A 17,871-nucleotide genomic window follows, 5' to 3' on the forward strand; every position below is an offset into this window, starting at 1 on the left:
TATAATTACTATGAAAATTGACTGGAAAATTGGCATTTATGTGTCCGCACCTGCTGATTCGATCGGAGAATTTCATCAGATTGGCGAAAAATTGTCTTGTCTGAATACTACTTTACCTACTTCTATAAGTTTTTTGTAATGATAAGTATAATACTTGGAGGATATAATCAAAGTTAGTTGTATCCTCCAAGGTATAATATGATATTCTTAACACAAATTCAAGTAATTACTTGTTTTACATTTGTATCTAGTAACACTGACATTGGATTGTCAAAAAATTGACAAATGAAAATGAGACGTCGAGACTCGAGACGTGTGTTTTGTTGTGAGAGTATTTACTTGCAAAATTATGCGTTAACTCTCGTTTCATCTAGTATGCTTTATAAATTATAGCAAGCTGAACGGCTGTTGCCTACCGGAATCAATATTCAATTGCTAGTGCATCAAATGTTGATTGAGCACAATGTACTTTCCAATAGGATGGCCCAAAGTTCTGAAAAATCCCACAGCAGATCATCAAATCATTCAGATTGTTTCAAACAGAGATAAAATATTGTTCGCCTCGCTCAGCGAGGACTGTTTAATGGTATGGTTTTGTAAGGTAAGTCGAAATTCTGATGTTGTTTGGTGAATTAGTTAAAATGCAGGAAACAGTCCTTTTTGCACCAAGAAATGAGTAACAATATTGACTAAAATTTCATATTTCTCTTGTGTTCCAGCCAAGTGTACCTATTGTGCATCATAAGCGCAGCACTGAATCCTTGCAGCGCCTCGGGGTTAATGTCGGAGTGGAATGGAAACCAGACTCTTCCATGATATGCATTTCGGTAATACATTTATATTATCTGTCTGTACAAAATATAACTAATTCCATAGTGGTATTGTCAGTAAATCTTATAAAAATAATCTATTAGTATGTAGTTGAGAATATTTATAAATATTCTTTTGTTGATTCCATCCTATGATTGCTTATAACAAGGCTTTTTCTATAGATACTATGTGAAAAGGCTTTTATTTAAATAAAAGATAAATTTTTAGTGACATATTATGATTTACAAAATTCAAAGTAAATGAAAACTTGGAAATATAATTAAGTATGTATCAAACTAACAAGAAGTATAAAAAGTATTAAATTATGTTTATAAAAAACCCAATCACAAAAATAAACCACCCTAACCAACAGGTTGGCTGGCAGTATAGCCCCATATGCAAAAACTTAAGATAAATATATAATTTCAAACCACAGACAAGACATCCTCTAGACTGAGCATAGTAACGCTATCCCCTCTGCCACTTTATACATACAGTAGTTTTACTCCATCTTCAAGTCAAAGTGTCAGAATCCCGTGCCGTGATTGGTCCGTGTCTTTGAACGGACCAATCACGGCACGGGATTCGCTCACCTCGTCCCCCCGCACCCCCGTATTTTTGGCAGCATCGGTTTCATGAAATAATTGCTCTAAACTCCATCTAGAGGATTCCTAGTCTATGTTTCAAACAAACTAAAACACAGAACTTAGATAGCTTTAATTAATAGAAATTATGTGACTATTTCCCATATATTTTATTGCAGACATCAGAAGGGCATTTGATTCTGTACAATGTGGAAGTAGTGAGTGATCAGACGGCCTACCAGCAGTATGACCCTCCCACTGCTAGCCTGCGGAGAGACTCCGCTGAACTCTTTGTGAAAGAAGTCATACCTTCCCTGAAGATAACATTGGTTTGTTTTTTTTTTAGTTTTATTATGCCTTTGCAAAGGTCTTTAATGTTATTGTACAGTTATCACAACATTCAAAACCCACCAAAACCTAACTCTAGTATTAATGGGAACAGAGTTGGATTTGCTTGATTTTGTGAAACGCAGTGCTAGTGCTTGAGTTGCGGAAATCTGCCCATACTTTCTACAAAACAATATTGTTTTCACCGCAGACCGCACCAGCTGGTAAAGGCTCTCTTGATTGTTGAAAAACGAAGAAGAAAGTTGCATTTTATTCACATGTGAGGCAAAGTAATCTGAGGCAAATTTTGAGTTGTTTCCTTATGTTGACTGGTTGAATTGGCTTTTGAATGATAAATATTTAATATTGTACATTTGGGTTTCTTTGGTTTGATTTTGTCTGATATTTTACAGTTAGTATTTTCCTCACGTTGGTGAGGTGAAAGCTAGTGCCTACGCCAATTCTTGCGATTAGTTGCTAAGCGGACCCCAGGCTCCCATGAGCCGTGGCAAAATGCCGGGACAACGCGAGGAAGACGATGATGTTGGTGGGGTGAAAGACTAAAATATTCTTCTTGATTTCAGTTCAAAGAAGTGCTAGTATGGGACGGTCAGATCACGCGTATGTGCTGTATATCGGGCACAGAAATCTTGGTGTGCACAACTAGGGCACACTTACTCCGGTACCGTTGGGATGGCTCGCAGAATCGCGACTACTGCCTCGACCTTGGAAGGATACCCTTCTCTATCAACCAACAAGTCTCTAAAGGTTCGAAACTTTATTATATTATATTAAACTTATTAAAGCAACACTGATATGCTGTGCCTAGAAGCCAAAAGCGTCACAACGTAAATTATGTTATATATGAAACTGTTTTTATATTAACGTATCTTTCGTCTAGTAGTCTCTATATTGTTAAGCGAAAAAAAATAATATTTCAGACTAAAATGTCCATACATGGTTAGTAATTTAAACATTAATATGTATCTTATTTCTACTGTTAGTACGAAATAAAAAGAGACTAACTACTTAAGACTAAACAACGACTGCATGCAGTCTCTGCCAACGGCTGAGCATGGGGCCGTTTTCGCGCTCCATAAACACGCTCAGAATGCTGTTGGATATAAGACAGAGTAGTATGCGTTACGTGGTTATCATTATAACACTGATGTGGATCTGCAGTCTGCACGTGTCGCTCCGGTATGTGAGGCAGCTCTACGTACGTTTATAGCGAGATACCGCTCACATACCGGAGCGGCGGGCGGATCGGATACGCTTCTAATGTGAAGACTGCCATAGGTCCTCTTGGTGTAGAATGGCAATACTACTCTGTCTAATACTTAATAGGCTCCCTAGCAATCAACGAGATACGAGAAATTTGCATGCATATTTTGTATTTGTACTTGCGTTTAGCCATATATATATATATATATATATATATATATATATATATATATATATATGTACACTATAAACAATTAACTATTTCACTAATATTTTATAAACTGTTTTCAGCGGAGCCCATCCTAGAAGACAACACGCACGTAAACGACATAGAGTACTCCCCTCTAGTGTGCGGGTTCGGAATAACGCTTAACGACGGGCGCGCGGCCTACCTCACTGCGCCTAACCTCAAGTTTGATCCTAATGTAAGCATGCGAGCAATTAATACAGTATGTAAACGGTTAAACTATAACAACCGGTGGTCATCAAAAGCCTTGAATTAGTCATCATCATCATTACCAGTGGCATAGAGATGATAGAGAAAAAAATACATAGATTTCTCACTGCATACATCAGTTTTGGTACCAAAAAGACTATTAATTTAAGTGTCTACATCTAGCATCGATTAGCGGAACTATCAGTACTGCTACTTGACAATAGATGTAGCACCGACGGGAAAGTCTTATGTTGTTGAGCATTAATAGTCTTTTTGGTACCAAAACTGATGTATGGAGTGAGCACTCTTGTCTTACTATATTTCTCTATGCCAGTAGTCATCAAAAGCCTTGAATTAGTCATCATCATTACCGATCTATATGTATGTATACGTAATATACAAATACATACACCTGAACTGCTGGGCACAGGAAATGTACAATGAACTGCAAAATTGCATGGACATATAAATGAATTCATTCATAAAGTGGCCATGCCATTTAGCAGCTGGGTGTATAAGAGGGTTTGGGTTTTGGGTTATAGTCCTAAGCTAACCAAAGTGGAATGGGCACCTCACATACATCTATGTATTTCTTAGTGTTAAGTAAAAGTTTTATCCATCAATATTTAACATGAAATGAAATAGGCCCCGTGCATGAACTATAGGCGTTAGTATAGGAGCTGTCAGATTTTTGGCGCGAGGCGTAAATGTGTCGTTTATGCTTCCGATGTAGCCCGCAAGATGGCAGAAACTAATATGCACAAGGAAACATACCGACGAGAACGGTAGATGGTAGCACTTGCTTTGGCAATGTACATGTGCACATATGTTTCCGATTCAGGCCACAAGGTGGCAGACCCTCAAACGCGCACGGTCCCTATAGTCTGATTAGTCATCCTTCCTCAGTCATTGATATTTACATAAATACGTATTTTTGAATTGTTTTTCATAAAATTACATTTTTACAACCCCAGATATTGTTGGATACCGATTTGAGGGTAAGGTTATGTAGGTGTGCTAATTTTCTGTTGTTTGAATAGAGGAAGTCAAATATATGTATACAATTGTTTACCTTATTACAATGAAATATGGTGCACAGTAAACATATATCTGACATCAACTGACCCCAACCTTGAACTTGCACTAAATGGATCATTTAGTCACTAACGTAAGTCGCACTATCTTATTTTTACCTGACTGCCGAAGGAAGGTTAACATATTCGCTAAAAATGCTCAAGTTGCTATATAACTGTATTCGAACTAAATCTTATTAACTTTTAATGTTTTTCAAGTGATTTGTGTGCTCAAATTGATTTTATTAGATAGATGTCGCTATCTAACATAATTGTTAATTGTAGTTAACAACATTTTATGTGAGTGTAAGTTGAAAGCTATAGTTTACCTACGTGAAATTGGACTTAAAATGTGGCTAAGATATAGTAGAAAGTATTTATGTATTTATAATTAAGAATTCGTAGCTCATAGGAATAAAAATCAATCAACATTTGCTTATTATTGAAGTGAAAACTTCTTTGGCGGCGCTGGGCACTTTTTGAGGTGGGGAAAAAATGATAAACTCGAGACAGCGTAAGGCGATCACGTGACCGTAAGGTTTAGATGGCCACTCATTTAGATGGCATTTAAATCAATAAAGAAAAACTCAATGACATTACATGATAAAGGTTCTAATCTTATACGGGCTGAAATACGAGTGTATCACAGTTACATTCTAACTTTATATCACTCAAATATAATTCAATAAAGCTACATCTTGATGAAATCGCTAATAAAAGTGAACTCTAGTACTGGTGAATAAAACTCAAAATATCATGACCGAATATATTTAGATGCGAGGTCTGCAAGGTAACTTTACAATTTCTATTCGAATTTTAAGCTCACTGGCCAGCAATTTCGGAACTAAAGTTTTTCAATAGAAAAGAGGATGGGTCAATTATACATAGTGCTGCAGACATTTTGGACTAGTCATTGAGTTTTCACTTCTGTCGGCACTCCCGGAGTGCAACCCGTTGTTTTTTATTTTACAATAATCAATATACTTTTAAGAAGTTTTGCAAATTTATTTAATAATTATAATAAAAAAACAAGCGAAGCGAAAGATACATTATAGACTACAGATTAATTTGGTTCCCAGGTGGAACTATTATAATGGATTTTTAACCCTATTTGATTATATTTCAGGCGGTCCAGGGCATCTGGGCACCGGCCATAGATGACGCGACGTGCGTGCGCGTCAACCATAAATTTAGACTTATCGCCATTGGTAGAAAAAAGTAAGTACTCTACTCTTTGCATTCACTACAGACCTCTGTTTTGCTTATTTTATGATTTAAAGTAGAACATGCATTTTATAGTGTCGGAAAACCCCCGCTTTAATTTTTTTTCCATTTCTTTATACATTCCGCAGCAGAAGTTGCTAAGCGGGCCCCTGGGGCCCATTGCTTGAAAGATATTAGTCTAATATTATTAGTGTGTTGTCATGGCAACCCATTCGATTTGACAGTTCGTGAACTAATAATATTAGTCTAATATCGGTCGAGAAATGGGCCACAACTTTGCAAAAAAAGTTTTAATTTTACGATTATTTTTCAGTTCACAAGTGGACATGTATACGATCGACGAGGCGACAGGAGGTTTAGAGCTTTCTCATACAATGGTGTTAAGTTCCAAAGATTTCCCCGGTGACCCTGGACCCGTTAAATGTATAAGGTCGGTTTGGCATTTATTAGTTTTCATCCTTATTACATAACACTAAAGTTCCATTTTAAGTGCCTCAGAAACATTTAGTTTTACGTGCGGCTTATCCTATCACTTGGCAGCCAAGTTTCAATCTACTCCATGTAAAATTAAGGTTGCTTTTACTTTGTAAGTCAATTAGGTTTATAAAACGCCCGTTTCGTTTAGCCTTAGCGTTAGACACCTAAGTGTGATGAATTTTAATCCTTATTTCAGTAGTTTTAAGGTTGATATGTGTTAGGTACAACGAAAAGCTGCATATTCACAGTAACTATGATCCTTACGGTACTATTGTTAAGGTTGATTATTCATTACAGGTGGACGGCCGACGGCCGAGCAGTAGCGGTCAGTTGGGAGAAGGGCGGAATCTCAGTGTGGAGTACTTTTGGAGCGTTACTTATGTGCTCTTTGGCGTGGGACTACGGCCTCAACCAGGACCTGAGCAAACACAACCCACTCACCGTGTCTAGCATGGTAAATATTACTTTATGTCTGTGAAGTAAGGTTCAAGATTGGGTGAAATCTCAGCATGGAGCACATTTGGAGCATTACTCATGTGATCATTCGCGTGGGACTACGGCTTTAACCAGGACTTGAGCAAGCAAAACCCTCTCGTGTCCAGCTCCAGCATGGTAAATTTATCTCTATGTCTGCGGAGTAAGGTTCTAAATTGGGTGTAATCTTAGTATAGTGTACATTTGGGACGTCTTATTTGGCGTAGGACTATGGCCTCAAACAGGACGTGAGCAAGCACGACCCACTGGTTGTGTTTAGCATAGTAAATATGACTCTAGGTCAGTGGTTCCTAACCTTTTCAGTCCGGTTACCCCTATGACTAACTAGGGAACCTGATTTTACCCCTCCTCCCAATGGTAATAAAGAATAAAACGTGTACGTTTGTTGTTATATTAGGTTAGCTTATTACCCCCGTAAAATAGCAGTTTTACCCCCACGGGGGTAATTACCCCCAGGTTAGGAAGCACTGCTCTAGGTCTTAGGATTAAGGTTCAAAGTTGGGTGGAATCTGGTGTTACTCCGTGTCCCCGTGTGGTAAATATAACTGTGACACTTATGCCGGCGGGCTAAGGTCATGAGCCTTGTTGGGTGGTACTTTTGGAGCGATAGTCAAGTGTCTGACTACAGTCAGTAAAGAATTAACACATATAACGCTTGTCGTATGGCGTTTGCCAAATCTGGACGTACCCTTACTTCAACATTGGTTTATGTTTCAGGAATGGGCCACAGAAGGTTATCAGCTGTGGATGGTGAAAGTTGAAGCCGACTCTAATACTAATCTGATACAACTGGACTTCATCAAGAGTCCACTCAGTGTCAACCCTTGTATGGTAAGGATGTTTGCCAATACTTATCAACTATAAGAGTAAATCAATTTATGAATTTAGTAATATAACTAGCCAGTCGTATCATAATATGTTGAAAGAATGTATTGAACAAACCAAAGTGCTTTTTACGCGGGTATTGGTGGGCTATCGACCAATGGGCACCTGGAAAGTGATTATTACCGGCTTAGAATAATTGTTTGCCTGTTCAAACAAGTCCCCTTTTATGGATTTGATTTAGATCATCTATTTTCACATTCCCGATCAGTGGTATGAAAATATTTTTCTAAATTTTATCTCTTCCTAATTGATATGGGCAACGATATCGCCAGTAACTTCATAGCAAATAGTAGTTTATGCAACAGTGATATAATAAGGGTTCTTAAAATTCAAGGGTCGAAGTTACAAAACGAGACGTAGTCGAGTTTTGTAAAAAAAGACCCGAGAATTTTAAGAACCAATTATGAGCTGTTGCATACATTACTTTTTCTATGACAGCTGCAGCAAAAAAAAAAAAAAAAAAAAAAAGTTATTATTAAAAAAAAAGAGTTATTATTAAAAAAAAAAGTTATTATTTAAAAAAAAAAAGGGTTATTATTGTAAATGAAAACATACCTCTTTCAATCAAGATGATCGGAACTTGTATCTTTAAAAAAAATAAAGCAGTTGTATTATACTCATAAGATGACTGCTAGCAGTCATCTTATGAGCCTATAGACAAAGCATTCAAATGACATTGCTTTAGATATCACTGTCAGTCATTTAATTGACACATTTAAGTGCTGGAGTAGAAAAATGTATATATTAACATTCTTTTGACTTACAGAGCAATCAACGGCACCTTTACCTGCAAGCGGACGACAAACTCTACGTCAACCTAGAAGACAACCTGACGAAGCGGACGAAGATGTCCATCATAGACTCCTCAGCTGAAACCTATCAGGAGACCGGACTCGACCAGCCGAGTCCCGAGTATGACACCAGCGCTAAATACAGGTGTGCCTTACCCCTTCAAGACGATATAAAAGACAACCGGACGAAGTGGACGAAGATGTCCATTATAGACTCCTCCGCCGAGACCTATCAGGAGACCGGACTCGACCAGCCGAGTCCCGAGTATGACACCGGCGCTAAATACAGGTGAGCCTTACCACAGACACAAGTGGCCGACGTATTCGGTAACTTTAGAAGACATGTTGACGAAGTCCATCATAGTCATAAAGGCATAGATTTGCCTTCAAAAAAGACGTTGAAGTTTTAAAATGAATTTAATATTGAATCTAAAATCTAAATCTAAATCTTGTAATACAAGCGGATGTCACTTTTTGACAGCTTTTGTTAGAAAGGGACTTCCACTTGTATTACAAGTAACAAGCTTTTGAGAAACGGGCCCCAGATCCTCGCCTGTCTTGCGGCACCCATACTGTGGCTATTTTGGTCCACCTCTGTCGGTGCATGCGGCAGACATTGAATTTAGAACTTAATATTGACTTTTCTGAGTCGATGATAATCTCGAGTGGGAAGCGAGGGGTTAAATGTCTAAAAAGTCTTATCTTAACTTTTTATACAGAGAATATGTTGATGACAACGAGTGCCGCAAGCAGTGGATTGTACTACCGCTGCCCGCTACGTATATTGCCACGAACTGGCCACTAAGGGTAAGTTTTGAAATGGATCTTATGATTTCTTTCACAGTTTCAAACTAACATAACCTTACCAAATGCTAACGTTACTGACATTGTATATAGGTGACAACAATCACTAATAATGTACTGCCATTTCAGAAATCAGAACCTTAGTTAACGCCAGCCAATTATCAGTTAAGAGTGTTGCTCCACCGGTGTCAAGACTTGATTGTGTCCATATTTTTAAATCCCCCACTACTTTGATCTTGACGCTAAATCAACTAATCAACATCAAATATTTTAATACTGTATTTATCTATTCAGTACAGCGCCATAGACGAGACTGGAGTGAACGTGTGCGTGGCGGGCCGGGCCGGCCTCGCGCACTACAGCTGCGCCGCGCGCCGCTGGAAACTGTTCGGCAACGAGTCGCAGGAGAAGGAGTTCACCGTCACCGGCGGCATGCTGTGGTGGCGAGACTACATCGTCATAGGTGACACACCCCCTGATGTATATAGATACTGTCACATAGACCGGGGTGAACGTGTGCGTGGCAGGCCGGGCCGGCCTCGCGCACTACAGCTGCGCCGCGCGCCGCTGGAAGCTGTTCGGCAACGAGTCGCAGGAGAAGGAGTTCACCGTCACCGGCGGCATGCTGTGGTGGCGCGACTACATCGTCATAGGTGACACACCCCCTGATGTATATAGATACTGTCACATAGACCGGGGTGAACGTGTGCGTGGCAGGCCGGGCCGGCCTCGCGCACTACAGCTGCGCCGCGCGCCGCTGGAAGCTGTTCGGCAACGAGTCGCAGGAGAAGGAGTTCACCGTCACCGGCGGCATGCTGTGGTGGCGAGACTACATCGTCATAGGTGACACACCCCCTGATGTATATAGATACTGTCACATAGACCGGGGTGAACGTGTGCGTGGCAGGCCGGGCCGGCCTCGCGCACTACAGCTGCGCCGCGCGCCGCTGGAAGCTGTTCGGCAACGAGTCGCAGGAGAAGGAGTTCACCGTCACCGGCGGCATGCTGTGGTGGCGCGACTACATCGTCATAGGTGACACACCCCCTGATGTATATAGATACTGTCACATAGACCGGGGTGAACGTGTGCGTGGCAGGCCGGGCCGGCCTCGCGCACTACAGCTGCGCCGCGCGCCGCTGGAAGCTGTTCGGCAACGAGTCGCAGGAGAAGGAGTTCACCGTCACCGGCGGCATGCTGTGGTGGCGCGACTACATCGTCATAGGTGACACACCCCCTGATGTATATAGATACTGTCACATAGACCGGGGTGAACGTGTGCGTGGCAGGCCGGGCCGGCCTCGCGCACTACAGCTGCGCCGCGCGCCGCTGGAAGCTGTTCGGCAACGAGTCGCAGGAGAAGGAGTTCACCGTCACCGGCGGCATGCTGTGGTGGCGAGACTACATCGTCATAGGTGACACACCCCCTGATGTATATAGATACTGTCACATAGACCGGGGTGAACGTGTGCGTGGCAGGCCGGGCCGGCCTCGCGCACTACAGCTGCGCCGCGCGCCGCTGGAAGCTGTTCGGCAACGAGTCGCAGGAGAAGGAGTTCACCGTCACCGGCGGCATGCTGTGGTGGCGCGACTACATCGTCATAGGTGACACACCCCCTGATGTATATAGATACTGTCACATAGACCGGGGTGAACGTGTGCGTGGCAGGCCGGGCCGGCCTCGCGCACTACAGCTGCGCCGCGCGCCGCTGGAAGCTGTTCGGCAACGAGTCGCAGGAGAAGGAGTTCACCGTCACCGGCGGCATGCTGTGGTGGCGCGACTACATCGTCATAGGTGACACACCCCCTGATGTATATAGATACTGTCACATAGACCGGGGTGAACGTGTGCGTGGCAGGCCGGGCCGGCCTCGCGCACTACAGCTGCGCCGCGCGCCGCTGGAAGCTGTTCGGCAACGAGTCGCAGGAGAAGGAGTTCACCGTCACCGGCGGCATGCTGTGGTGGCGCGACTACATCGTCATAGGTGACACACCCCCTGATGTATATAGATACTGTCACATAGACCGGGGTGAACGTGTGCGTGGCAGGCCGGGCCGGCCTCGCGCACTACAGCTGCGCCGCGCGCCGCTGGAAGCTGTTCGGCAACGAGTCGCAGGAGAAGGAGTTCACCGTCACCGGCGGCATGCTGTGGTGGCGCGACTACATCGTCATAGGTGACACACCCCCTGATGTATATAGATACTGTCACATAGACCGGGGTGAACGTGTGCGTGGCAGGCCGGGCCGGCCTCGCGCACTACAGCTGCGCCGCGCGCCGCTGGAAGCTGTTCGGCAACGAGTCGCAGGAGAAGGAGTTCACCGTCACCGGCGGCATGCTGTGGTGGCGCGACTACATCGTCATAGGTGACACACCCCCTGATGTATATAGATACTGTCACATAGACCGGGGTGAACGTGTGCGTGGCAGGCCGGGCCGGCCTCGCGCACTACAGCTGCGCCGCGCGCCGCTGGAAGCTGTTCGGCAACGAGTCGCAGGAGAAGGAGTTCACCGTCACCGGCGGCATGCTGTGGTGGCGCGACTACATCGTCATAGGTGACACACCCCCTGATGTATATAGATACTGTCACATAGACCGGGGTGAACGTGTGCGTGGCAGGCCGGGCCGGCCTCGCGCACTACAGCTGCGCCGCGCGCCGCTGGAAGCTGTTCGGCAACGAGTCGCAGGAGAAGGAGTTCACCGTCACCGGCGGCATGCTGTGGTGGCGCGACTACATCGTCATAGGTGACACACCCCCTGATGTATATAGATACTGTCACATAGACCGGGGTGAACGTGTGCGTGGCAGGCCGGGCCGGCCTCGCGCACTACAGCTGCGCCGCGCGCCGCTGGAAGCTGTTCGGCAACGAGTCGCAGGAGAAGGAGTTCACCGTCACCGGCGGCATGCTGTGGTGGCGCGACTACATCGTCATAGGTGACACACCCCCTGATGTATATAGATACTGTCACATAGACCGGGGTGAACGTGTGCGTGGCAGGCCGGGCCGGCCTCGCGCACTACAGCTGCGCCGCGCGCCGCTGGAAGCTGTTCGGCAACGAGTCGCAGGAGAAGGAGTTCACCGTCACCGGCGGCATGCTGTGGTGGCGCGACTACATCGTCATAGGTGACACACCCCCTGATGTATATAGATACTGTCACATAGACCGGGGTGAACGTGTGCGTGGCAGGCCGGGCCGGCCTCGCGCACTACAGCTGCGCCGCGCGCCGCTGGAAGCTGTTCGGCAACGAGTCGCAGGAGAAGGAGTTCACCGTCACCGGCGGCATGCTGTGGTGGCGCGACTACATCGTCATAGGTGACACACCCCCTGATGTATATAGATACTGTCACATAGACCGGGGTGAACGTGTGCGTGGCAGGCCGGGCCGGCCTCGCGCACTACAGCTGCGCCGCGCGCCGCTGGAAGCTGTTCGGCAACGAGTCGCAGGAGAAGGAGTTCACCGTCACCGGCGGCATGCTGTGGTGGCGCGACTACATCGTCATAGGTGACACACCCCCTGATGTATATAGATACTGTCACATAGACCGGGGTGAACGTGTGCGTGGCAGGCCGGGCCGGCCTCGCGCACTACAGCTGCGCCGCGCGCCGCTGGAAGCTGTTCGGCAACGAGTCGCAGGAGAAGGAGTTCACCGTCACCGGCGGCATGCTGTGGTGGCGCGACTACATCGTCATAGGTGACACACCCCCTGATGTATATAGATACTGTCACATAGACCGGGGTGAACGTGTGCGTGGCAGGCCGGGCCGGCCTCGCGCACTACAGCTGCGCCGCGCGCCGCTGGAAGCTGTTCGGCAACGAGTCGCAGGAGAAGGAGTTCACCGTCACCGGCGGCATGCTGTGGTGGCGCGACTACATCGTCATAGGTGACACACCCCCTGATGTATATAGATACTGTCACATAGACCGGGGTGAACGTGTGCGTGGCAGGCCGGGCCGGCCTCGCGCACTACAGCTGCGCCGCGCGCCGCTGGAAGCTGTTCGGCAACGAGTCGCAGGAGAAGGAGTTCACCGTCACCGGCGGCATGCTGTGGTGGCGCGACTACATCGTCATAGGTGACACACCCCCTGATGTATATAGATACTGTCACATAGACCGGGGTGAACGTGTGCGTGGCAGGCCGGGCCGGCCTCGCGCACTACAGCTGCGCCGCGCGCCGCTGGAAGCTGTTCGGCAACGAGTCGCAGGAGAAGGAGTTCACCGTCACCGGCGGCATGCTGTGGTGGCGCGACTACATCGTCATAGGTGACACACCCCCTGATGTATATAGATACTGTCACATAGACCGGGGTGAACGTGTGCGTGGCAGGCCGGGCCGGCCTCGCGCACTACAGCTGCGCCGCGCGCCGCTGGAAGCTGTTCGGCAACGAGTCGCAGGAGAAGGAGTTCACCGTCACCGGCGGCATGCTGTGGTGGCGCGACTACATCGTCATAGGTGACACACCCCCTGATGTATATAGATACTGTCACATAGACCGGGGTGAACGTGTGCGTGGCAGGCCGGGCCGGCCTCGCGCACTACAGCTGCGCCGCGCGCCGCTGGAAGCTGTTCGGCAACGAGTCGCAGGAGAAGGAGTTCACCGTCACCGGCGGCATGCTGTGGTGGCGCGACTACATCGTCATAGGTGACACACCCCCTGATGTATATAGATACTGTCACATAGACCGGGGTGAACGTGTGCGTGGCAGGCCGGGCCGGCCTCGCGCACTACAGCTGCGCCGCGCGCCGCTGGAAGCTGTTCGGCAACGAGTCGCAGGAGAAGGAGTTCACCGTCACCGGCGGCATGCTGTGGTGGCGCGACTACATCGTCATAGGTGACACACCCCCTGATGTATATAGATACTGTCACATAGACCGGGGTGAACGTGTGCGTGGCAGGCCGGGCCGGCCTCGCGCACTACAGCTGCGCCGCGCGCCGCTGGAAGCTGTTCGGCAACGAGTCGCAGGAGAAGGAGTTCACCGTCACCGGCGGCATGCTGTGGTGGCGCGACTACATCGTCATAGGTGACACACCCCCTGATGTATATAGATACTGTCACATAGACCGGGGTGAACGTGTGCGTGGCAGGCCGGGCCGGCCTCGCGCACTACAGCTGCGCCGCGCGCCGCTGGAAGCTGTTCGGCAACGAGTCGCAGGAGAAGGAGTTCACCGTCACCGGCGGCATGCTGTGGTGGCGCGACTACATCGTCATAGGTGACACACCCCCTGATGTATATAGATACTGTCACATAGACCGGGGTGAACGTGTGCGTGGCAGGCCGGGCCGGCCTCGCGCACTACAGCTGCGCCGCGCGCCGCTGGAAGCTGTTCGGCAACGAGTCGCAGGAGAAGGAGTTCACCGTCACCGGCGGCATGCTGTGGTGGCGCGACTACATCGTCATAGGTGACACACCCCCTGATGTATATAGATACTGTCACATAGACCGGGGTGAACGTGTGCGTGGCAGGCCGGGCCGGCCTCGCGCACTACAGCTGCGCCGCGCGCCGCTGGAAGCTGTTCGGCAACGAGTCGCAGGAGAAGGAGTTCACCGTCACCGGCGGCATGCTGTGGTGGCGCGACTACATCGTCATAGGTGACACACCCCCTGATGTATATAGATACTGTCACATAGACCGGGGTGAACGTGTGCGTGGCAGGCCGGGCCGGCCTCGCGCACTACAGCTGCGCCGCGCGCCGCTGGAAGCTGTTCGGCAACGAGTCGCAGGAGAAGGAGTTCACCGTCACCGGCGGCATGCTGTGGTGGCGCGACTACATCGTCATAGGTGACACACCCCCTGATGTATATAGATACTGTCACATAGACCGGGGTGAACGTGTGCGTGGCAGGCCGGGCCGGCCTCGCGCACTACAGCTGCGCCGCGCGCCGCTGGAAGCTGTTCGGCAACGAGTCGCAGGAGAAGGAGTTCACCGTCACCGGCGGCATGCTGTGGTGGCGAGACTACATCGTCATAGGTGACACACCCCCTGATGTATATAGATACTGTCACATAGACCGGGGTGAACGTGTGCGTGGCAGGCCGGGCCGGCCTCGCGCACTACAGCTGCGCCGCGCGCCGCTGGAAGCTGTTCGGCAACGAGTCGCAGGAGAAGGAGTTCACCGTCACCGGCGGCATGCTGTGGTGGCGCGACTACATCGTCATAGGTGACACACCCCCTGATGTATATAGATACTGTCACATAGACCGGGGTGAACGTGTGCGTGGCAGGCCGGGCCGGCCTCGCGCACTACAGCTGCGCCGCGCGCCGCTGGAAGCTGTTCGGCAACGAGTCGCAGGAGAAGGAGTTCACCGTCACCGGCGGCATGCTGTGGTGGCGAGACTACATCGTCATAGGTGACACACCCCCTGATGTATATAGATACTGTCACATAGACCGGGGTGAACGTGTGCGTGGCAGGCCGGGCCGGCCTCGCGCACTACAGCTGCGCCGCGCGCCGCTGGAAGCTGTTCGGCAACGAGTCGCAGGAGAAGGAGTTCACCGTCACCGGCGGCATGCTGTGGTGGCGCGACTACATCGTCATAGGTGACACACCCCCTGATGTATATAGATACTGTCACATAGACCGGGGTGAACGTGTGCGTGGCAGGCCGGGCCGGCCTCGCGCACTACAGCTGCGCCGCGCGCCGCTGGAAGCTGTTCGGCAACGAGTCGCAGGAGAAGGAGTTCACCGTCACCGGCGGCATGCTGTGGTGGCGCGACTACATCGTCATAGGTGACACACCCCCTGATGTATATAGATACTGTCACATAGACCGGGGTGAACGTGTGCGTGGCAGGCCGGGCCGGCCTCGCGCACTACAGCTGCGCCGCGCGCCGCTGGAAGCTGTTCGGCAACGAGTCGCAGGAGAAGGAGTTCACCGTCACCGGCGGCATGCTGTGGTGGCGCGACTACATCGTCATAGGTGACACACCCCCTGATGTATATAGATACTGTCACATAGACCGGGGTGAACGTGTGCGTGGCAGGCCGGGCCGGCCTCGCGCACTACAGCTGCGCCGCGCGCCGCTGGAAGCTGTTCGGCAACGAGTCGCAGGAGAAGGAGTTCACCGTCACCGGCGGCATGCTGTGGTGGCGAGACTACATCGTCATAGGTGACACACCCCCTGATGTATATAGATACTGTCACATAGACCGGGGTGAACGTGTGCGTGGCAGGCCGGGCCGGCCTCGCGCACTACAGCTGCGCCGCGCGCCGCTGGAAGCTGTTCGGCAACGAGTCGCAGGAGAAGGAGTTCACCGTCACCGGCGGCATGCTGTGGTGGCGCGACTACATCGTCATAGGTGACACACCCCCTGATGTATATAGATACTGTCACATAGACCGGGGTGAACGTGTGCGTGGCAGGCCGGGCCGGCCTCGCGCACTACAGCTGCGCCGCGCGCCGCTGGAAGCTGTTCGGCAACGAGTCGCAGGAGAAGGAGTTCACCGTCACCGGCGGCATGCTGTGGTGGCGCGACTACATCGTCATAGGTGACACACCCCCTGATGTATATAGATACTGTCACATAAACCGGGGTGAACGTGTGCGTGGCAGGCCGGGCCGGCCTCGCGCACTACAGCTGCGCCGCGCGCCGTGGAAGCTGTTCGGCAACGAGTCGCAGGAGAAGGAGTTCACCGTCACCGGCGGCATGCTGTGGTGGCGCGACTACATCGTCATAGGTGACACACCCCCTGATGTATATAGATACTGTCACATAGACCGGGGTGAACGTGTGCGTGGCAGGCCGGGCCGGCCTCGCGCACTACAGCTGCGCCGCGCGCCGCTGGAAGCTGTTCGGCAACGAGTCGCAGGAGAAGGAGTTCACCGTCACCGGCGGCATGCTGTGGTGGCGCGACTACATCGTCATAGGTGACACACCCCCTGATGTATATAGATACTGTCACATAGACCGGGGTGAACGTGTGCGTGGCAGGCCGGGCCGGCCTCGCGCACTACAGCTGCGCCGCGCGCCGCTGGAAGCTGTTCGGCAACGAGTCGCAGGAGAAGGAGTTCACCGTCACCGGCGGCATGCTGTGGTGGCGCGACTACATCGTCATAGGTGACACACCCCCTGATGTATATAGATACTGTCACATAGACCGGGGTGAACGTGTGCGTGGCAGGCCGGGCCGGCCTCGCGCACTACAGCTGCGCCGCGCGCCGCTGGAAGCTGTTCGGCAACGAGTCGCAGGAGAAGGAGTTCACCGTCACCGGCGGCATGCTGTGGTGGCGCGACTACATCGTCATAGGTGACACACCCCCTGATGTATATAGATACTGTCACATAGACCGGGGTGAACGTGTGCGTGGCAGGCCGGGCCGGCCTCGCGCACTACAGCTGCGCCGCGCGCCGCTGGAAGCTGTTCGGCAACGAGTCGCAGGAGAAGGAGTTCACCGTCACCGGCGGCATGCTGTGGTGGCGCGACTACATCGTCATAGGTGACACACCCCCTGATGTATATAGATACTGTCACATAGACCGGGGTGAACGTGTGCGTGGCAGGCCGGGCCGGCCTCGCGCACTACAGCTGCGCCGCGCGCCGCTGGAAGCTGTTCGGCAACGAGTCGCAGGAGAAGGAGTTCACCGTCACCGGCGGCATGCTGTGGTGGCGCGACTACATCGTCATAGGTGACACACCCCCTGATGTATATAGATACTGTCACATAGACCGGGGTGAACGTGTGCGTGGCAGGCCGGGCCGGCCTCGCGCACTACAGCTGCGCCGCGCGCCGCTGGA

The 17,871-nt window shown here is 49.8% G+C and overlaps 1 protein-coding gene across 1 annotated transcript in view; it reads left to right on the top strand.

Annotated features, from left to right (window-relative positions):
* Positions 1-333: 333 nt before the first annotated feature.
* LOC134655108 (guanine nucleotide exchange factor subunit Rich) overlaps positions 334-17,871 on the top strand; it is a 51,766-nt gene continuing 34,228 nt past the window's right edge. The window contains exons 1-12 of the mRNA XM_063510570.1: positions 334-601; positions 720-827; positions 1,574-1,723; positions 2,306-2,489; positions 3,237-3,370; positions 5,581-5,672; positions 5,992-6,108; positions 6,453-6,609; positions 7,368-7,481; positions 8,302-8,471; positions 9,046-9,133; positions 9,425-9,593. Coding sequence (XP_063366640.1) covers positions 464-601; positions 720-827; positions 1,574-1,723; positions 2,306-2,489; positions 3,237-3,370; positions 5,581-5,672; positions 5,992-6,108; positions 6,453-6,609; positions 7,368-7,481; positions 8,302-8,471; positions 9,046-9,133; positions 9,425-9,593 — 1,621 coding nt within the window. The 5' untranslated portion in view covers positions 334-463. The remainder of the gene's footprint in view (positions 602-719; positions 828-1,573; positions 1,724-2,305; positions 2,490-3,236; positions 3,371-5,580; positions 5,673-5,991; positions 6,109-6,452; positions 6,610-7,367; positions 7,482-8,301; positions 8,472-9,045; positions 9,134-9,424; positions 9,594-17,871) is intronic.

The sequence above is a fragment of the Cydia amplana genome, chromosome 16 (genome assembly GCF_948474715.1).
Source record: "Cydia amplana chromosome 16, ilCydAmpl1.1, whole genome shotgun sequence".
In the NCBI taxonomy this organism is placed as follows: domain Eukaryota; kingdom Metazoa; phylum Arthropoda; class Insecta; order Lepidoptera; family Tortricidae; genus Cydia; species Cydia amplana.